The 18,036-nt window shown below is 45.9% G+C and overlaps 1 protein-coding gene across 2 annotated transcripts in view; it reads left to right on the forward strand.

Moving 5' to 3' along the window:
- smurf2 (SMAD specific E3 ubiquitin protein ligase 2) overlaps positions 1 to 18,036 on the forward strand; it is a 47,664-nt gene that overhangs the window by 13,788 nt on the left and 15,840 nt on the right. Inside the window, exons 2-5 of one of the 2 annotated variants that reach the window (XM_027285844.1) lie at positions 9,375 to 9,413; positions 10,615 to 10,723; positions 14,936 to 15,069; positions 17,126 to 17,191. In XM_027285844.1, coding sequence (XP_027141645.1) covers positions 9,375 to 9,413; positions 10,615 to 10,723; positions 14,936 to 15,069; positions 17,126 to 17,191 — 348 coding nt within the window. Of the gene's footprint in view, positions 1 to 9,374; positions 9,414 to 10,614; positions 10,724 to 14,935; positions 15,076 to 17,125; positions 17,192 to 18,036 lie in introns of both variants that reach the window. The other variant, XM_027285843.1, reaches the window with a different exon arrangement.

An 18,036-nucleotide genomic window follows, 5' to 3' on the forward strand; every position in this document is an offset into this window, starting at 1 on the left:
GCTGGCTCCTTTCGACACGGAGTGCGGCAGCGGTTCTACCGAGCTTCCTCCTGATGTCTGAGCTCCTCACCCTATTTTTAAGGCTAAGCCCGGGCCACCCGGCAGCGGAGGCTAATTTCGGCCACTTGTATCCGCAATCTCATTTTTTTGGTCACTACTCAAAGCTCATGACCATAGGCTGAGGGTTGGAACGTATATGGACTGGAAAATCGAGAGCTTTGTCTTCCGACTCAGCTCCGTCTTCCTCACAGCGGTCCAGTACAGCGTCCGCAATACTGCAGATGCACCTCACCAATGCACAGATAATTGAACTCCTTCACTTGGCAGCAACCCGCTCCCAACCTGGAGGGAGCATTCCACCATTTTATCATATACAGACCTTTTGTGTCACCTTTTTAATTCAATTACATTCACAAAAACGTCATCATTTCCTCATATCATTGGTCGTCTTCGTCGTCCTTTTCTTTCTTATTTTTTCTTTCTTCTTATAAATGATCTGAATAGCTTTTAGGGTGTTTCGGGTAACGTCTATCCAGGGACTACAGATAAAAAAACTCTTGGTTACCTCTAGTGCATTTACAGCGCAATATTTACTAACGTACACTGTCCCCGTTAAAAGAAACCAACTAATTAATTAACTTTTTGGTCATAAAGAGGTATGGCAAGTCGCTAAGTTGGCTCCGTTTAAAGTGAACTTGGACGTATTTTCCGATAAACTGCACCTAATTTCCTTTCCGCCGGCATGTCTGTGAAGTTGCCATGCGTGGAGGCAGCAGCACCCAGTGACGGACGCAATATTGAAGACTAAACATTACCCAACATGCTGTCATAGGAGATTGATTAGGAGACGACTCAGAGATTAGCAGGAGACGGATAAAGAACAGGTTCACGAGCACGACCATCAGCACTTGTCAGTCACGACTCGGCCGTCTTCATCTCTGTTTTCACTCTCCCTCCCTTTTTAGGTTTGAGGGAGGAGTGGACAGGGGAAAAGGAAGCCTTTTGTTTATAGAAGAACAATGCTGCGCATGAGAGCGCACGGTCGTGAGCCTGGAGTCAAAACAGGGCAGACAGACAAACAGGCAGACAGGCGGAGGAAAGGTTGGAGGGAGGGGGCTGGAGGTGGGTGGAGGACCGAGGTACTGTTCCCTGAAGATGTGTCAGACTGTCTGGCGGGTTGGGTCGGGTCATTACACATCGCTGGAGGAACCAGGTGGACAGGAAGTGAGGGTCAGACTAAGGGGTCAGCTCGAGGCAGCGGGCCTGAAGAGATGTGTTTAGGTTCACAGACTGTTACGAGTCCACGCGAGGAGAAGATCAGCCGATGTTTTGAAATGCCTCGCTCTCTTAATGTTTCCAGACAGTCTTGGGACAGGGATGGGTAATGGTGGAATATTACCAGGCGGTTGTCTCTGCTCCCACACCCCCACTTCCTCCACCTCATAGGCTCCAGTGTAATGGTTGACCGCAGAGCAACAGACTTCAGGCAGTGTGAACCCTCTTTTCCCCACGGTGCTCTTTTTCTTTTCCCATGCTCCGCTGCATTAGTGTGTGTGAACGCTGTTAAAGTCTACGGGTACGGTCATCCTGAGTCCTTTCCTGCTGTACACACTTTTCCTTGACCTCGTCAAGGAAAGATGTGACAGAGAATGGATTGGAGGGAAGATGATTGTGGCGACCTATTTTACACAAGGCTACGTCATTATCGACGTGATCTGTGGTAAAAGTATCAAATTCAGAAGATGGACTACAAAGCGCTTCTTCCTGTGTGCTCTCACTGTGTTAGGTCAAAGATGGATGATTAATAATCACCGGTAACTTCCATGATGATCTGCAGGAACAATGGACGTCCGTCAAAGTTAGGAAACGTCCTAAAGGATGGGCCGGTGTATCCTCTGCTAAAGGACATAAGGAAAGGAAGCTGCGGTGCTTCCTTTCCTAACAGTTAGAGCTCTCACGTAAATACATCCGGGTCATTTCACTCAGCGAGGAACCTTTCTAAGCAAAATAGATTACTCGCCCGGTCCCAGTGTCTGCCTCCCTGCTCCATCTTGTCTCGATTGCAACCATGGCGACGCCTTCCCTTCCCTCCCCCCCTCAAGCGTCACATGACCCTCTCCCCTCCCCAGGTGTTTGGCTTGCGTCTGGCGGACTTCATTGATTCGCCTGCACAGTGGGGCTCTTTGTGCGCCAGCCTGTGAGAAACCGGGCCCATCCTCTCCCCACAGGTGGGACTTTAACTTCACCCCTCAAGGTCTCAGTCAGCCTCTGCCTGCACCGAGCTGCTGTTTGCCACTCAAGAGATATTGATTTTTATTAAGAGACGGACAGGCAGAGGAAGGAGCTGGGCAAATCCGAGCTGATGATGTGGTGTTTGCTTTAGCTTTTCCCCTCCGTTATCCTCAGGAGAGAGAGAGAGAGGGGGAGGAAGCAGCCCTGTTCGGGCTGTAATGTGGAAAGCCATTATGCGACTAATAAGCTGCAGCCACCGAGAACAACCACGCGACACCCGGGCCTTAGTCACAGACAAATTTCTTGCAGCGGTGGCGTGTGAGGCTGTAGGTGGTCGTTAGATGATGCTGCATTTTTTTTCAACAAGTGTTTTAACCTCTTGTGTGGGTGAGCCTGCCATCACATCCTTAAATTCCTTCTGTGGTTTGTTTAAACTAACAATACTAAAAGGTTTTAGTCATTTATCAGATGGAGGGATCTGACCCCCTGTTCATGCTCAACCCAGTCACGGAAAGATGAAGCTGAAGTTGTGATTAATTCAAAAAACGTCTGACTGATACCGAGCTGTGTGGACGGGCTTGTACAAAAACCAGCTGACTTGTCGTCCCTCTCAAAAGTCAGTACCAGTCTAAGTGATGGCTGCAAGTGTCTGAAAAAGGCCTCTAATGCCGCTTTCTTTGTTTATTGTCTTTTTTTTTTTTTTTTAAATGTCTAATAGCCGCCTCTCGCTGTGAATCAGCCCCGCGCTGCAGTCCCTGGCTGTGTGAGGCAGTGCGACCGGAATGAGAAACACAAGCGACACAGAGAAACCCTTCTCCTCGGCTCTGCTTCGATACTCGCCGTCGCTATGACGACAGAGGATTTTTTTTTTTTTTTTTTTGATCGGCGGGGGGGTGCATAAGCGATGCTTTTCCGGAGCGAGTGTCTGTTTTTGTGACAGGAGGAGAAAGTTAAAAACCGGTCGAGGAGTGCGATGATGCAGTCGTCCACGCCGTCCGATGAAACACTTGATTTCCTCGACTGTACGTCTCAGATATATTCTGTTAAAGACTTTCGTACGTTGGGTTTTTCTCATAGATTTTGGGTGCGAAGGAATGAAAATTGAAAACTTTGCTTGATTCAAGCTGCAATGATCGATTTATTGAAACTATTCTGATCCGTGTCCGTGAATCACTTCAGTTGCTCTTCAAAGCCGAAAAAGCCCGACATCTCTCTGCTTTTAGCTTCTTTTACTATGATGAGTCGCCTCTTTGTCTTTCAGCCTTTTATTTCACCAACCACTAAACGTCAGTCCCAGATTTACTCTTGTCCGGCGGCTTCTTGCTCGCTCACTCTTTCGATTTCTCTTCTGAGCTTCCTCCGTCAACGTCCTCTTCGGTCTTTTCGCCTCCTCCATAGAGGCGGTTGCATCGCCCCGCTTCCTCAGCTCCGGTTCTAGCACGACACTAGCTCAGCATTCACCTGAAAACTTCCAAACCTCCTGTGGTACAAACACGAACGCTAACAGCAGCTACAGCTGGCTACAGTTTACTTCACTGTCCATCAGGAAACTCTGTAAATCACAGAGAGTTGAGGCGGAGCAGCCGGAGGACATAAGAGGGAAAAACCAGAAAACATTTTCTCCATAGAATATGATCCAAAAAAAGATTTTTATTTGTTATTTTATGGTAGAAAAGTTTCACGTTAATGTTGCTTAAAGTGTGAAACTGTCTGAGTTTGATGCTGAAGTGGTTTTATGTTAAAAATAATATCCCCTCCACCGCCAGCACACTTTAAGGAGTAAGTGTAGTCCGACCTCTCACCCCGTATTAACGCTGGCAGCTCGCTGCATTATTCGGTCGAGCTAAAAGTCGTCCCCTCCCTAAAAAAAAAAAAAAAAAAAAACAGCGTTCTGTACGGCGTAACCATGGAACAGAAATGATGTGATCCTAGCTGGCGTCTGAAACGAGCTTTTAATGTTTCGAGTTTTCCCATCATTTCTTAAATCTCTGTGCCATGGGCGTATGTGTGTGTGTCCCTTACACTGTGTGTGCTGACGTATGTGTCTCTCATCCATTTTAATGCACAAAGAGAGAGCACATAATTATATTTGTAGGTTTGTGAGCATGAGAAAGCCCGTCCAGGGCGACCAATAAAACAACAGATTTACGACGCTGCCCTGTAGGTGCAAGCTCGCCCACTTCCTTTCCTCGGTGAAGACTTTTGTCATCAGGACCCCATTTCCTATAACGACACACATTTCTCTGCACTGGCGGGTATAAATTTTTATTAATGTCATTATATAAAGCCTTTGCATCAGGAAAGAAGATGTAATGGTCATTGAGCTACTGATGATACATCTCTGGAAGGAGTTTAACGTTACCCTGAAATCTGTAGGCTGTGCTGAAGCCATGCCTGAACTTAAAATTAAGTATTTTAGTTCCACTGAATCTAATTTCTTCATCATCGGATCAAAACGTTAAGCTTCTTCGCTCATTGTTTCCCTCCTCTCTGCCTGCCCTACATTAAGACCCCCCCCTCACTGCTCCTCTTTCTGTTTATTTATTCGATTTCCTCTCTCGGCTCTTGTAAACTCATCAAATTAAATCATTAGAGAGTTTTTTCCGGATAAATGCACACAAAGGGGAGCAAAGAGGATTGTCACAGAGAGGGAGCCCCCGGAGATGCTCCCATCAAACATAAATGAGGCCAATCCTTCCACAGAGGGTGACAAAGCAGCGTCAAAAAAACTCTCAGCCGCCCCACCCTCCGTGTCACACAGAGCAGAAGAAGATCGTCTCGGTGAAGGCTCGAGCTCAACTAAAGGGATGTGAGGACCGGGCAGGCAAATATTTCCTCCTGTAAGTGGAAGCTCAAGAGTAGAAGGAGCTGTAAGCAGTTTTAAAGATATAAAACATTGTGTTATTTGGTTTTGAAAAACTAGACAGTACTCTGTTTTAATTAAAAAGGTGTCAGCTAACTTGGATATGTGACAAGGCCTCTGTCTGTCACCTCATTTGATTTACAACAATCATTTATTGGCTGCTCATGTTCTACTTTTAAAGATTTGCTCAGGTGAGGATGGTTGTATCACGCATGAATGTAGTTATTAAAGCGTCAACAGTCAACCTACACGACTGTAAACACCTTTTAATTCCCAACGTGGTCTGACAGAGCACAGACCTCGCCCGTTGTGTTTATTTGTTATAAACATAACCGCTTTGAAACTATCAGAAAATAACTTTGTATCTTCCTCGCGCTCATTCACTGTCTACGTCTCTCAACCACCTCTTTCTCAAACCAATGGACACGTCTTTATGTCACAGACTGTGAGCCAGACTCGGATTTAGAAGCCAGGTACGTGAAATAAAGAAAACCAAAACATAACAGGTAGACTATCAGAGTTTACCATCCGTTATAGTGACATTTCAGGCCGACTGTTGAGCCAGTTTGTCCAGTCTGATTGTCGGATCGGGCACTGCAGCTTGACAGAAGTGGAATCTGCTTTTGTTGTACTGCGACTTGCAACGCCGCAGCCTGAACAACAGTACCCTCGTTCAAATGAATGGAGGGGAAAATCTGCATTTCGTCTGAGTCGGACCGTTCAAGAAGTCAAGCATCACGGAGCAGGTCGAGCTGGCCTCAAGTCAGACACAGAAACGACATCGATAATCCTACTTACTCATGGCAGAAGCACATAAACCAAGGGAGAATGACTGAATTGGAGCAAGTTAACAAAACCTGGCGAGCAAAAAGCTTCTGAAACGTTCCCGACGGGATATGAAGTCTCATGAGGAATGGACCAAAACAGAGTTTTGGCTGCAACGTTACAGAGCCGTGCCCGGTGGAATTTAAGGCTTAGCCTCTCATCTTTATAACCGCCGCGCCAGTTAATAAGTAAAGAGGAGATGTAAAGTTTAATCTAAAGTCTGTATTGGTGCATCCTGCTTTTAGTCACAGTTTAACTCCGTCTGCTCATACCCCGACAGGTGAACCTCTCTCTGCTACATAATGTTCTCACATAGTTGTAGTAAAAGTATGTGTGTGTGTGTGTATAATGACACACATTTGCATCTGTATCTCCATCCCGCCCGCTGAGCTCGTAGTGCCAGAGCCAGATTTTTGTCTGTCTGCCTACGAAATACTTCTCGGGTTGCACACGTCTGTAAAACAAACCTCAGCTAAAGTGTATGTATATCATGGTAACATTTTCATAATGACCGTGTTTCGCCAGCGCGTAATGAGAACTGTATTCTGACGGTCGGATTCCTCCGCGTCCTGATTGCCGTCCCCGCTCTCGCCTTCTCGCCTCAGACCTCCTAATTGGCTTCCCTGCCACCATTGTCTCCCCCGCGTGCACCATTCCAGCGGTTTTCTCTCTCCGTTTGCCGTTTCCAGCTGTAATTCAGCCCCTTGTATGTTTCCATAAAGAGCCTATATAGGTATAATTGTAGCGTTGGCTTCCTGCTGTGTGGCCTCGCTCGTGTACTCACGGGAGGGTCGGCAGGTTTTTGCTCAACTTGGTTTGGTTTTTTTTTAAGCCGAGCCGGGGCATTGTGTGGGCCGTGTCGTGTCTTGCTTGGTTTTGTCTTTATTGTCACTTCTTTGTTCCTGTCTGGACTGTTGAATGCAGGGTTTGTTGCCACCGCTGTACCTTTCTTTAGAGCCATATTTCCCAGCGGTTCACTATTCTCTCTCTCTACCTCCTGTGGATTTATTGCATTGTAACTTCTAGACTGAGGAACACAGTGCTTCTCTGGAAACTCCATCAAATCACTGTCAGGCTCCTTCTCCCATTATGTTCACATTGTCTGTGGCATTGCGGAAAACACAAAGCGAACTGTCACCTGTTGCCTTACTCCACCTTTTTCCACCCGTCTCAACACACTCACACTTATTGTTAATAATTAATTAGATCGCTTGAGCTGAAGCTGGAGCAGCGCGAGTTGTCTCTGGAGTGTGTGTGTGTGTGTGTGTGTGTGTGTGTGCGTGCACATGCTCGTGTGTGTGTTCAGGAAGAGCGCGACCGAAAAAGCGATGCATACCAGATGTTTTAGAAATGAGGTGGGTTTCACTGGAACGTAACACATTCCCAGGGATGTTTGCGGAAAGAAATTCTTCCTCATCTGTCGAGCATGTTCTGCACCCCTCATCGTCCGTCGCTCCTCCCCGCTGTCTTTCTTTTCTTAAATGAAACTGTGTGTGTGTGTGTGTGTGTGTGTGTAAATACCATACATATGTGGACGTGTGCGTGTTTGACACCGTAGACGGCGATGGTGATTTGTGCGTTTTAATTTTGCACGCGCAGGTACGTCTTCCTCCTTTCTGGTGGGGCAGAATTGTTCCTGAAGTGATTCAGGGTGATATTTGACATGTTGTCTGAGTGTGTGTGGAAGAATTATAGGCGCTGGCTGCAGACTGAATGGATTAAGCTGCAGTCTGCTGCTCTGGGTTTGTCTATTTTTATTAGCAAAGTTAAAGGCTGAGCACTCTCACCTGCATGTGAGGAGAGGGGAGCCAGGCTAGGCCAACCAGCTCGAACTTGATGACTTTTAAATGGCAGAAAATTATAAAATATGGCCTATAAAATGTACTAAATTATTTGTTTCTTTGTTTTTCTGTCAGTCTATTAATTGAAGAATCATTCTGGCTCTGCGAACAGCCCCGGAGCTGTACGAGACGTCAGGCAGATATCACCCACCAAAGGTGTGAAGTGGCCTCATATGGCAGCGTGATGCTTGTCATATTGCAGCTGTCATCTGTAGACCGGTCTGCTGTGATGTGAACAGAAGCAGCGGCTGTGTGTCATGGCCAATGCATGTCATTCTCCTCCCCCAAATATAATATTTTATGCATTTTTAACGTAGTTACAAACTGCGTTATAGTTACTTTACGTTACGTTAACTTTGTGTTAAACATTTAACATGAAACACAACATGTACATCAGGTTAAGGGGACAAAAAAAGATGCAAATCAAGTATTAAAACATTTTGCAATCACAAACAAAGTATTTAAATCTTTAATGAAGTAACTTTAATTAACCTGCATTCTCTGAGTGGGAATTTTAAACTAATAGACACTCTGTGTGTGTCTGCACGTCTGCACTGGTGGTTTCAGTCGTCTACATCACACTTAGACACTATAGACTGTATGAAACATGGACCCGGTCTCCTCCGTGACCGCAGCTTTCTGTAGAGTCATTGTGAAACTCAGTGTGGCGGCTCTGGCTGCCACCGTCCTGGCAGTCCTGCCTCTGCCGCCTCCCGGCTAATCTAAAAATGGGCAAAATTGTCGGTGAGCGTGGGCTGAATGACGCCTGGTCGCTTAAACAAACCACCTGTAACAGCGCCCACGCTCTTAATCCTGCATAACTTTAAGACTTAATATAATTTGAATAGGTGAGTTGTATATAAATTCACCCTTAGAGACCAAAACAGTTTTTTGTACCAGGCTGTAAACATGTTTATTTCTGCTGTCTAACATGGGGACTTATGGAGACTGACTCACTTCTGGAGCCAGCCTCAAGTGGACGTTAGAGGAACCGCAGTTGTAGTACACGTCTTTTAATTCTGATTAAAGATGAGCACAGACGATCTCCATCACTAGAAACAGAACTAGTGTTCACAACGAGCCGTACACTCATATTAATTACATTCTCATCTCAAGCTCAAACCACTGAATCATCCACATCCAGACCAATTAGCGTCTCTTCCCCAGAAAACGTTTATCACAGACACAAGCCAAAACCAAAACTGTATTTCCATGCGCCTGACTCACAGGCTGTTACTGTAACTCCAGACGGCCAGGTGGTGGTGACTGAGCTTCCTCATCCATCCGGCTGTGCCTCGTCACCTCAGCAACCGCCTCCATGGATGTCAGAGTGGATCAACAGGATCTCTCTCTTTCTGTCTGCATGCAGGAGGCCCGAAACATCCCTTCTTTTTTAGTAACGAAGGACACAGAGTGACATGTCTGATATTTTATTTTAATGTTCTCTGCTGTTGTTGAATCTTAAGCTAGACAAACCATTCCCTGCTGCTTACCCGTGCACATTCCTGCCACTTTAAATACCCCGCTGTACTGTTTGTGACTTTAAAAGTTTATCTCCAATTAATCCTAACCCTCCCTTTCTCTCTCTCTCTCTTTCTTTTTTTTTCCTACAGTCCTCTGCGCCAAAAACCTGGTGAAGAAAGATTTCTTCCGTAAGTATCTCAGCTGTTTATGATAAACCTATATTTGCTTTTTCACACCATGTTTGGTTTTTGTGGGCGTATGATGCATGCACTGTAAAAAAATGTGGGTCACTTCGGGCTGATGGAGCGCCTGCTGTCAGCCTTCGGCGACACGCTCGGCTCGACTCGTTTAGCCGTTTCAACAGATGTGGCTGCTTTACTACGTTACGTCCTTGGACGGAGGAGAGTGTCGTCTACGGAGTGGCAAACCACGACCGAGCACTCGGCCGTTAATTCCTCACATACTGGATCTATGAAGCCACTTTGCATAAAAACGCCCGGCTCATTTTCTCCACCCGGCGCTTAATAACTCACGTGTAGGTGTCTTCTGCGTTGCGAGTGTTTGGGTGTGTTTGGGTCACGCTGTCATGGTGAACGAGCATGTTAAAGGTCTTCTGCTCACTCAGGTGGTTTCTGTGGTGCCCATTCCTGCCATTCCAACGCCCAGGAGCTGAGCAAACATTCAGTTCGGGGGGGAGTTGGTGGAGAGCAGCACTAAAAAAAACCATAGATAAAAATGTGTGTGTGTTTGTGTCAGTTATTGTGCTCGTTAAAGCCACGTCGCCGTTATTTGCAGCAAAGAAAATGTCACACACGGTTACAGACAATGTCAGAAATGATCATTTGAATGAGCAGTTCATCTTGAAGTGTGTGAAACACCTTCACGCTGTACTGCAGCCTAACTTATACCGTATCGTTGCTGTCTGATGAAAACCATGTCTGAAAATCTTGAAATTAAAAAACCTAAAGTGCTTTGATGTGGCACCAGAAATGAAAATCTGAGTTTACACAGTCACCCGCTTTATAAAACATCCTGTATTGGGGCGTGCCTGTGTTGACGCAGTCATCATCTATAGTTGTTAACAGTGGTTAGTTGGTAAACCGTCAATAGCTACGGTTGTTTTCTTCAGACACCGACGATACGTTTGCGTGTTTTCCCAATAAATGTTGAATTATCTCACACCGCACCAGCTTTAATACACAGAGAGTAACAAATTCACTTTGGAATCGAAGCACAAGTGAACAATGAGTAATCTGTGACACCGCAGCATCTGTGTCACTTGTGTTTGTCGCCATGTGCCACGAAGCAAGCCGACACGCCGCTGTGTAAAAGTTGTTGTCTCGTTATCTGCGGCTGAATGCGGCGTCGTTTGTTTCTCTCTCCCTGCAGGCCTCCCCGATCCTTTCGCCAAGGTTGTTGTGGACGGCTCGGGGCAGTGCCATTCCACAGACACTGTGAGGAACACGCTCGACCCGAAATGGAACCAGCACTATGACTTGTGAGTCCGACAGATTTTTTTTTTGACACTTCTCTCTCTTTCTCTCTCTGACATCTGTGTTCAGATTCCTTCTCTGTTTATTTGAATACCTCCCACCTTCCTAAAGACTTAATCTGATTACAAACAGCAGTTTGAGGCCCCTGCTCGGGTTGTCTCGCAGCTTTTATGCCCCCTTTTTTTTTTCTTGCTGTAACCTCAATAAGTGAGCACACTGGGAAGTATCAGGCCGTGCCATTAACAGAACCTAAACAGTAACAGATGTAAACAGCTCTTGCATCTGCTCTCTCGGTTATCTAGATACTCTGTAATGACATAACCCTTCAGCACCAGCAGAGAGGCTAAATACGTCGCTGAGTTGTATTTAAAGAAACAGAAAAAGGCGTCTCCAATAGTATTTTCTTCCACTGAGTTAAACACGTGCATGTCTTGTCGTCCCCTGATTGCCTTTCCCAAAGATGGTTTGTCCCATGGAAGCAACCTGGAAAAAAAAAAAAGAGAGGAGACGGAGCGCGTGAGTGAAAATGTGAGAGAGTGAAAGTTTCCAGTATTCGCCCCGGTGTTTATCCAACCGTCACACGTAGCCAACAGCGAGAGGAAGCACATGTCTCCGTTTGTTTGGTTGCTGGGGATACAGGACCCCTCTTCTCTACATGGCTGTTAAATTAGCTGCTCGTGTCACATTTGACAAGAGGGGAGGGAAAAATAGTCACGCGCACACCTTTCTCTCTTTTTTTTAATTCATTTTGGATGGACTGTGAAGCTTCTCTCTCTCTCTCGAGCACTAATTTGTCCCCAGAGCCTGCAGACGTCGCTGACTTGGAGTTTACGTGAAAATTACTTGCTCCCGTGCCAGCGATAAGTTCAACGTCGGCGTGCCCTCTTCGCTGTCTGTCAGTGTTTATCCTCCAGAAGACAGACACACTCTCAGGTGGTGTGTTGGAGGAGAAGGGTGGTTTTAATTGACTCGAGAGCAGCCTAGAAAGCCGTCTGGCTGCCTCGCTCTTATTAAAATAGGGCCTGCAACACCTGGTGTTCCCAATACAGCCCAGTGCATTAAAGCTGTTGGCAGCGATTCTTTTTTTCCATTTGTTGTATGTGCTCATGTGAGGGTGTAGAAATCCTGCGTATGTGTGTGTGTGTGTGTGTGTCCAGAGTGAACTGGCCCATGAACTGTGACCACCAGCACCACCACCCCCCCTTCAGCATTGTTGCAGGATGTGGCCAACATGCCAAGGATAGCAGACAGTCTATCTGGCTGCCTGCCGCTCACACTCAACTCTGCCTGCACTAAAAACGACCCGGTAGGACACGGCTGAAATAAAGGAAGCGTCCGAATGTAACATCCACTCCTGAGGAGTGATTATCAGTCACAGAACGATGGACGTCGTCGTCACGGCAAAGTGTGGAGCCTCCCTCCAGTGCGATCACATTTGGTTAATTAGGAGTTCTTCAAATATGGGATCATTAAATAATACATCTGCAATGTTAAGTGCCCAGTCTAGACTCTAATTATTTACGCCCACTCATCCATCCTTTTTCCGAGCTGAACAGTTAACCAGCACCAGCATTAATGCCTTTATTAGATCCTCGCTGTGTGTTACTGCGTGGGGTGATTAAAGCCGAGCAAAAGGAGAAACAATGAGAATCCTCCTGATGGTTTATACATAATCAAGTCTTGAACAACTCTATGCACTTGCACCGTGTCTTGTTCGGGTGTCGCAGCTGATTCAATATGTGGATTCGTTTAAGTAGTTTATAGGGATGCACCGAATATTCGGCAACCGAAAGTATTCGGCCGAATATTGCAATCGGCTTTCGGTGAAGTGGCCGGATAGTGGCGAAACAGCGTGCGCGGTGATCTGGCCACGGTTGCTGATTCTTTTCCCATTCACACACAATAAACCCACGATGCAGGATATAGGAAAAACACAGGCAAGAAATACATCATACACTGCTCTTTAGCGAAGCTATATACTTCTCTCTAAACTACGGCGTCTCACACATGCGAGGTGCATTCAATGACCGTCGAAATGACTATGATGCGTTCATGAACGTGGGAAATATAATAAAACTAAGTAGTATTTCTTTCAAGAACAAATTAACAGTGATTAAAACAACATGGGCTTTCTAACGGTATAAATGAAATAATAATTATACTAACTGGAAATTCTACTGGAATATTTAAAGGATATTAAATAAACATTCACTTTCTTTGAAAAAGCATGTCTACAAATTTATTCTAGGCTGTTTATGCAATAGTAAAAAAAATAACCATTTAATTTTTATTCGGTTTCGGCCGGAAATTTTTATTTTGGTGCATCCCTAGTAGTTTAATTTCTGTTTTAATCTTAATTCGTTAATACGCTACTCTGCAATCTTCCCAAGTACCTGCTGGCTTGTGCAGAAGTAACGCCCGGCTGAATCCACCCTCAGTACAGTTGAGGCCAGGCTGTAAACATGAAGTTTTTAACATGGGGACTTATGGAGACTGCCTCACTTCTTCTGGATCCAGCCTCAAGTGGACGTTTGAGTGAACTCCAGTTAGGAATGCAGCTAAATCCGTCCTCTGATGTTACTGAAAGATCTGCCAGTCCTGAGAATAGTCAGCGTTCCCTTTCTGTTTCTGTTTGTGCTGTTTCACTTTGACCATATTTTCTTGGCAGTAAAAAGACGCCTCTTGTACGAGCACAAGCTGCCAAATCAAAGGTTGTATTTAGAGAGCACATCTGACTCTTTAAATGTGCTGCCTTTCTGTTTTTATTGCAAGTTTTCCCATTGTCTGTTATGCAGCGTGTGTGTGTGTGTGTGTGTGTGTGTGTGTGTGTGTGACTGGAATTAAATATCGCAGCCAGACTAATGAATTTTATTACATGGAGTTTGATCCAGATGACTAGAGTTTGTTTGTAATACTTCCCTCCCGTCACGTCTGTCTGACATAGCAGCTCTCTCACATCGCACCCCAGACAGGCATTTGGCATGGACTCAAAATGTCCAGACGTCTTACTCACAGCCCCATTGTTTCATATCCCTTTTGGTAAGCAGCATGATAATTACAGTGGGATGCAGTTCTGCGAAGTCGTACAGATGATTAGTTTTAGACTGAAGGAGGGGAGCCCACCGGAGCAGATGTGCCATAACAGGTTCACGTGTAGAGATTTTATCACCCTTCTCTGAGGAGATTGATACAAGCAGTCAGGAAATAATCTGTTTCGTCTGCCCACACGTCTTCGTGCACAATATAATTACCTGACTGTGTTCTTTACCCGCACAGAAGGCAAACAATCGCTCCTTTAGTGCTGTTGTTCTTTGCCAACCGATGTTTATGTTGGTCAGTCCACCACTTTGGTCCAGACTGAAATATCTCAACAGCTACTGGATGTTTTATAGAGACATTTCTGGTCCCAAGAGGATAAACCTTTTGTGGATTTTTCTTCTAGTGACATCATGATGGTCACAGATTTTAAGCGGCTTGCTGTTTAAATTTGGTGCACACATTGTTTTTATTTAGCATCTGGTCAAAATATATTCCCATCAACCTCAGCTGTGCCAGTTTTGAGCCCCTCCGGCAACATCACCTTCGGTCTCTTATCCTTCTAGCTCCTGTTCTGGCACGACACCAGCTCTGCTCCCCATCAGCATTTCTCCGTAAACCTCCTCTTCTTCTTCTTCTTCCCAGGGGGTCCAAAAACTCCTGTGGTACAAACACTAACACTCACCCCGGTGCTCTGAGCTCACAGCCCGGCTAACAAACTGAGCTAACAGCAGCTGCAGTTTACTTCACTGTCCATCAGTAAAACTCTCATCAGCAAAATCATCAGTTTTGTTCCTGCTCATCCCGTCACCATCGTCTCTCTCCTCCCTCGATATGTGGAGAGGTACCGCTGTGAATTTTATCAATGATTCACACGGTCACAGTCTGTCTCACACTCTGGGTCAGACTTACACACACACTGGCTGGAAAATCCCTCTCAGTCCGGCCACCTTCCTCTTCCTCTTCCTCTTCCCCCCCCCTCCCGCGTCTCGACTGTACGCTCTCGTAATGCGTCCTTGGCGAGGAGACTTAACGGTAGCCCCTGTGGCGGATGTGTGTCTCCCCTGCTTCGCTTGGGGACATCCTGAGTGAGACTCTCGTCGACACGTGTTGCATGCACTTTCTATTAACACACACAGTGCTTATTAACCATGTCTCCTCTTTCTCTGCTTCCTCCTCAGATACATCGGGAAATCGGACTCGATCACCATCAGCGTGTGGAATCACAAGAAAATCCACAAGAAGCAAGGGGCTGGGTTCCTGGGCTGTGTCCGCCTTCTGTCCAACGCTATCAACCGCCTTAAAGACACGGGCTGTAAGTGTCAGTATTAATCCAATCAACACACTCTTACACACAATCAACCTCTTACTGTCATTTCTTGTGATGTTTGACCGCTGGAGAGTGAGCGAGTCGCCCCGTTTTGTTTGTTTGGTTGCAGTCGTGCGGTCGGTTTCCATGTGTTCACTCGGTTCATTCCTCTTTCCTTTAACTTAATTAATTGTGTTTATTAATGAGACGTCTGTTCCCTGATTGGTAAAATGAGGCAGCGTGTGCATCCGACCAGCCGTCGTACCTGCAGCGTTGATAAGAAACAGAGGTTAATAACACAACGCAGCTGTCGGGGGGCTAAGTGACAGAACATGAAGTAGCACCTTTTAGTGTCCTGTCTCCCTCGCTAGGTCTGACAGAGGCCAGACCTGTGTGTGTGTGTGTGTGTGTGTGTGTGTGTGTGCGTGTGTGTGTGTGTGTGCGCGAGAGGGGTCAACGCTCTGCCGCCCTGCCAGAACAGGAAGAGCCAATCAACCTCACCCTGCAATTACTGTAAAAAAAAAAAAAACTGTCTCATGTCAGAAGCTAACTGGATAAATGAGACGGAGGCTTTAGTAAGTGGCTCCTAGTAAAAGCAGTGCCAGACTGGGTTGTAGTTGAGCTGGTACCTGCAGAACCCGGGAACCGATCCCACCGACTTTTTCCTAGAAGCCCCTGACACTGTTGTTTTCCTGGAGCGACACAGGAAACCTGAGCCTTGTGCCACAGCTGTGAGTGGTTTGCCTCTGCATTTCCTTTCTCTCCTGGCCTCCTCCTCACCCCTTAGTCGTCCCCCCCCCTCCCCTCCTCTCTAGTCTCCTCCGTACACTGGCAGCGTGTCCACACAGACACACACACACACACACACACACACACACAATGCCACTGTGACTAACCTCCCTCTATCTCCGTCTGCCGATCTAGACAACCGGTCATTTCACGCAGACATGCATAATTGTACAGCTATTTAAGTGTAAGCGTAGATTTGTTGCGTTCTCTCTGTTGTGGTCTCTCTCTCTCCCCCCTGTGAGTGTTTGTCATTCTTTTGTGTTGTTGTTGTTTTTTTTGTTTTTTTTTTGTTTCTGTGGAATTCACCAACAGTTGCAGTTTCGTCCCGTCCACAGGCCTCGGCGAGGGCATCGGGGTTGACTGAAATATTTGTGTATAATTGCAGACTGTCTTGGGTCGACTGTAACATTTACGTATAATTGCAGAGTGCCTGTGTTTGTCGTCCTTTTGTGTATATATGACTGCATGCATATTTTAAAATGTATGTGCACTTCTTCTTGGCGTCCGTCTAACTCTCTCTGTTTGTGTGTTTTCTCTGTGGCTGCTGACCTCCGGCCAGCCGTGTAACGGTTTGACCATCGCCTGTTTTTGGTCCCTGTTTAGTCTAGACAGACATCCTGAGCTGATCTGCATGACACCCAGACAACAGAGAGAGCAGATAGTGGCATTTCTCATGTCTGCAAGCGACTTGGACATTTATTTTTTTTCTGTTCTCTTTTTTTTTTTCCGCCTGATCTCTCTCTCTCTCTCTTTCCCCCTCACTCTCAAATTCCGCAGACTTTAAGAAGTTCAGACAAAGAGTTTCCAGACTTTGGCAGAAGTTCATGTCCATGCTAAGACTAAGTGGAATAGTGCAGGCTTTGTACTGAAATTTGTCAAATGTTTGACCTCTGCATTTGAACTGAAGCCTGCTCTGTACCGATGCTCAGTGAGATTTTTACAGCCTGTGGCTGTTCCACAGACCAGACCATCTGTTCCAGGGCACAGCCAAGCTGTGGTCTACAGACAGAAGAATGAGAGACGGATAATGAGGGGAGAGAGGAATTGAGTCTGAGTGATGTAAATGATACAGAGCGATGGGACATGAAGGGAGGGAGAGGGGGGGCAAAAATGCAACACATGCTAGTTTACATGCATCTCTCTGACACTGATGAATCCTTTCTTCTCTCTGTCTTTCTTTCATCTTCATTCTTCATTTCCTGTTTACCCCGTGTGTTTTCTTTCTCTCTGTCTCTCTCTTTCTCCACTTCTTCTTTCTGTCCTCTCTCCACAGACCAGAGACTAGACTTGAACAAGCTGAGTCCCAATGACAGCGACACAGTCAGAGGCCAGATAGTGGGTGAGTACAGATCGACAGCAATGACAGTATTAAAGAATGAGTGACATCACCCGTCTGTTTCCAAAGCGCCGTTTCGAAGCCAAACATATCGAAATATTCCTGGTGGGTAAAATGACGCGTGGGTACTCGAATAAGCCACTTACCTGTCAATCAAAGCGTCCACGCTCTTAATCCTGCATAACTTTAAGCCTTAATATAATGTGAACAGGTGAGTTGTATATAAATTCACCCTCAGTACAGTTGTCATGAACGGGGAAATTAGCTACAGAGACCAAAACAGTTTTTTGTACCAGGCTGTAAACATGTTTATTTCTGCTGTCTAACATGGGGACTTATGGAGACTGACTCACTTCTGGAGCCAGCCTCAAGTGGACGTTTGAGGAACTGCAGTTTTTTGGCACTTCTTCACTTCCCTGCATCGGAGCTTGTTTCTTTAATTAGCCAGTAAATGGAAGTTCTCGTCATCTTTTATTAGTCGCGGCAGCTCTTGTCGTAATCCTGCAGCTTGCGATGAATACGTGGTTGCAGGTCGATGAGTAGTGTCGCCAAAGAACTTCCTTTAATGCCGTTAGAAATAATATAAACGTGAAATATGTTCAGCTCCAGTCTGCCCGTTCTCGTTGCTCAAAAAGTGGCAACATATATCGCAGTCTTCATGTAAAATGTGGGATTGTATTTCGTAACAGCAGACCCTCCCTGCAGAAGTAAAAAAAAAAAAACTTAAACCAGACCCTCCAAGATACCTCTGATAAAACTGAGCCCTATCCCTGTTACTCATAAAGATATATAGCTCCATTTTGTGCTTCGATAAAATATCTGTGCCTGCACTGTAATCTGCTGTCTAG

The sequence above is a fragment of the Larimichthys crocea genome, chromosome XII, assembly GCF_000972845.2.
Source record: "Larimichthys crocea isolate SSNF chromosome XII, L_crocea_2.0, whole genome shotgun sequence".
In the NCBI taxonomy this organism is placed as follows: Eukaryota; Metazoa; Chordata; class Actinopteri; family Sciaenidae; genus Larimichthys; species Larimichthys crocea.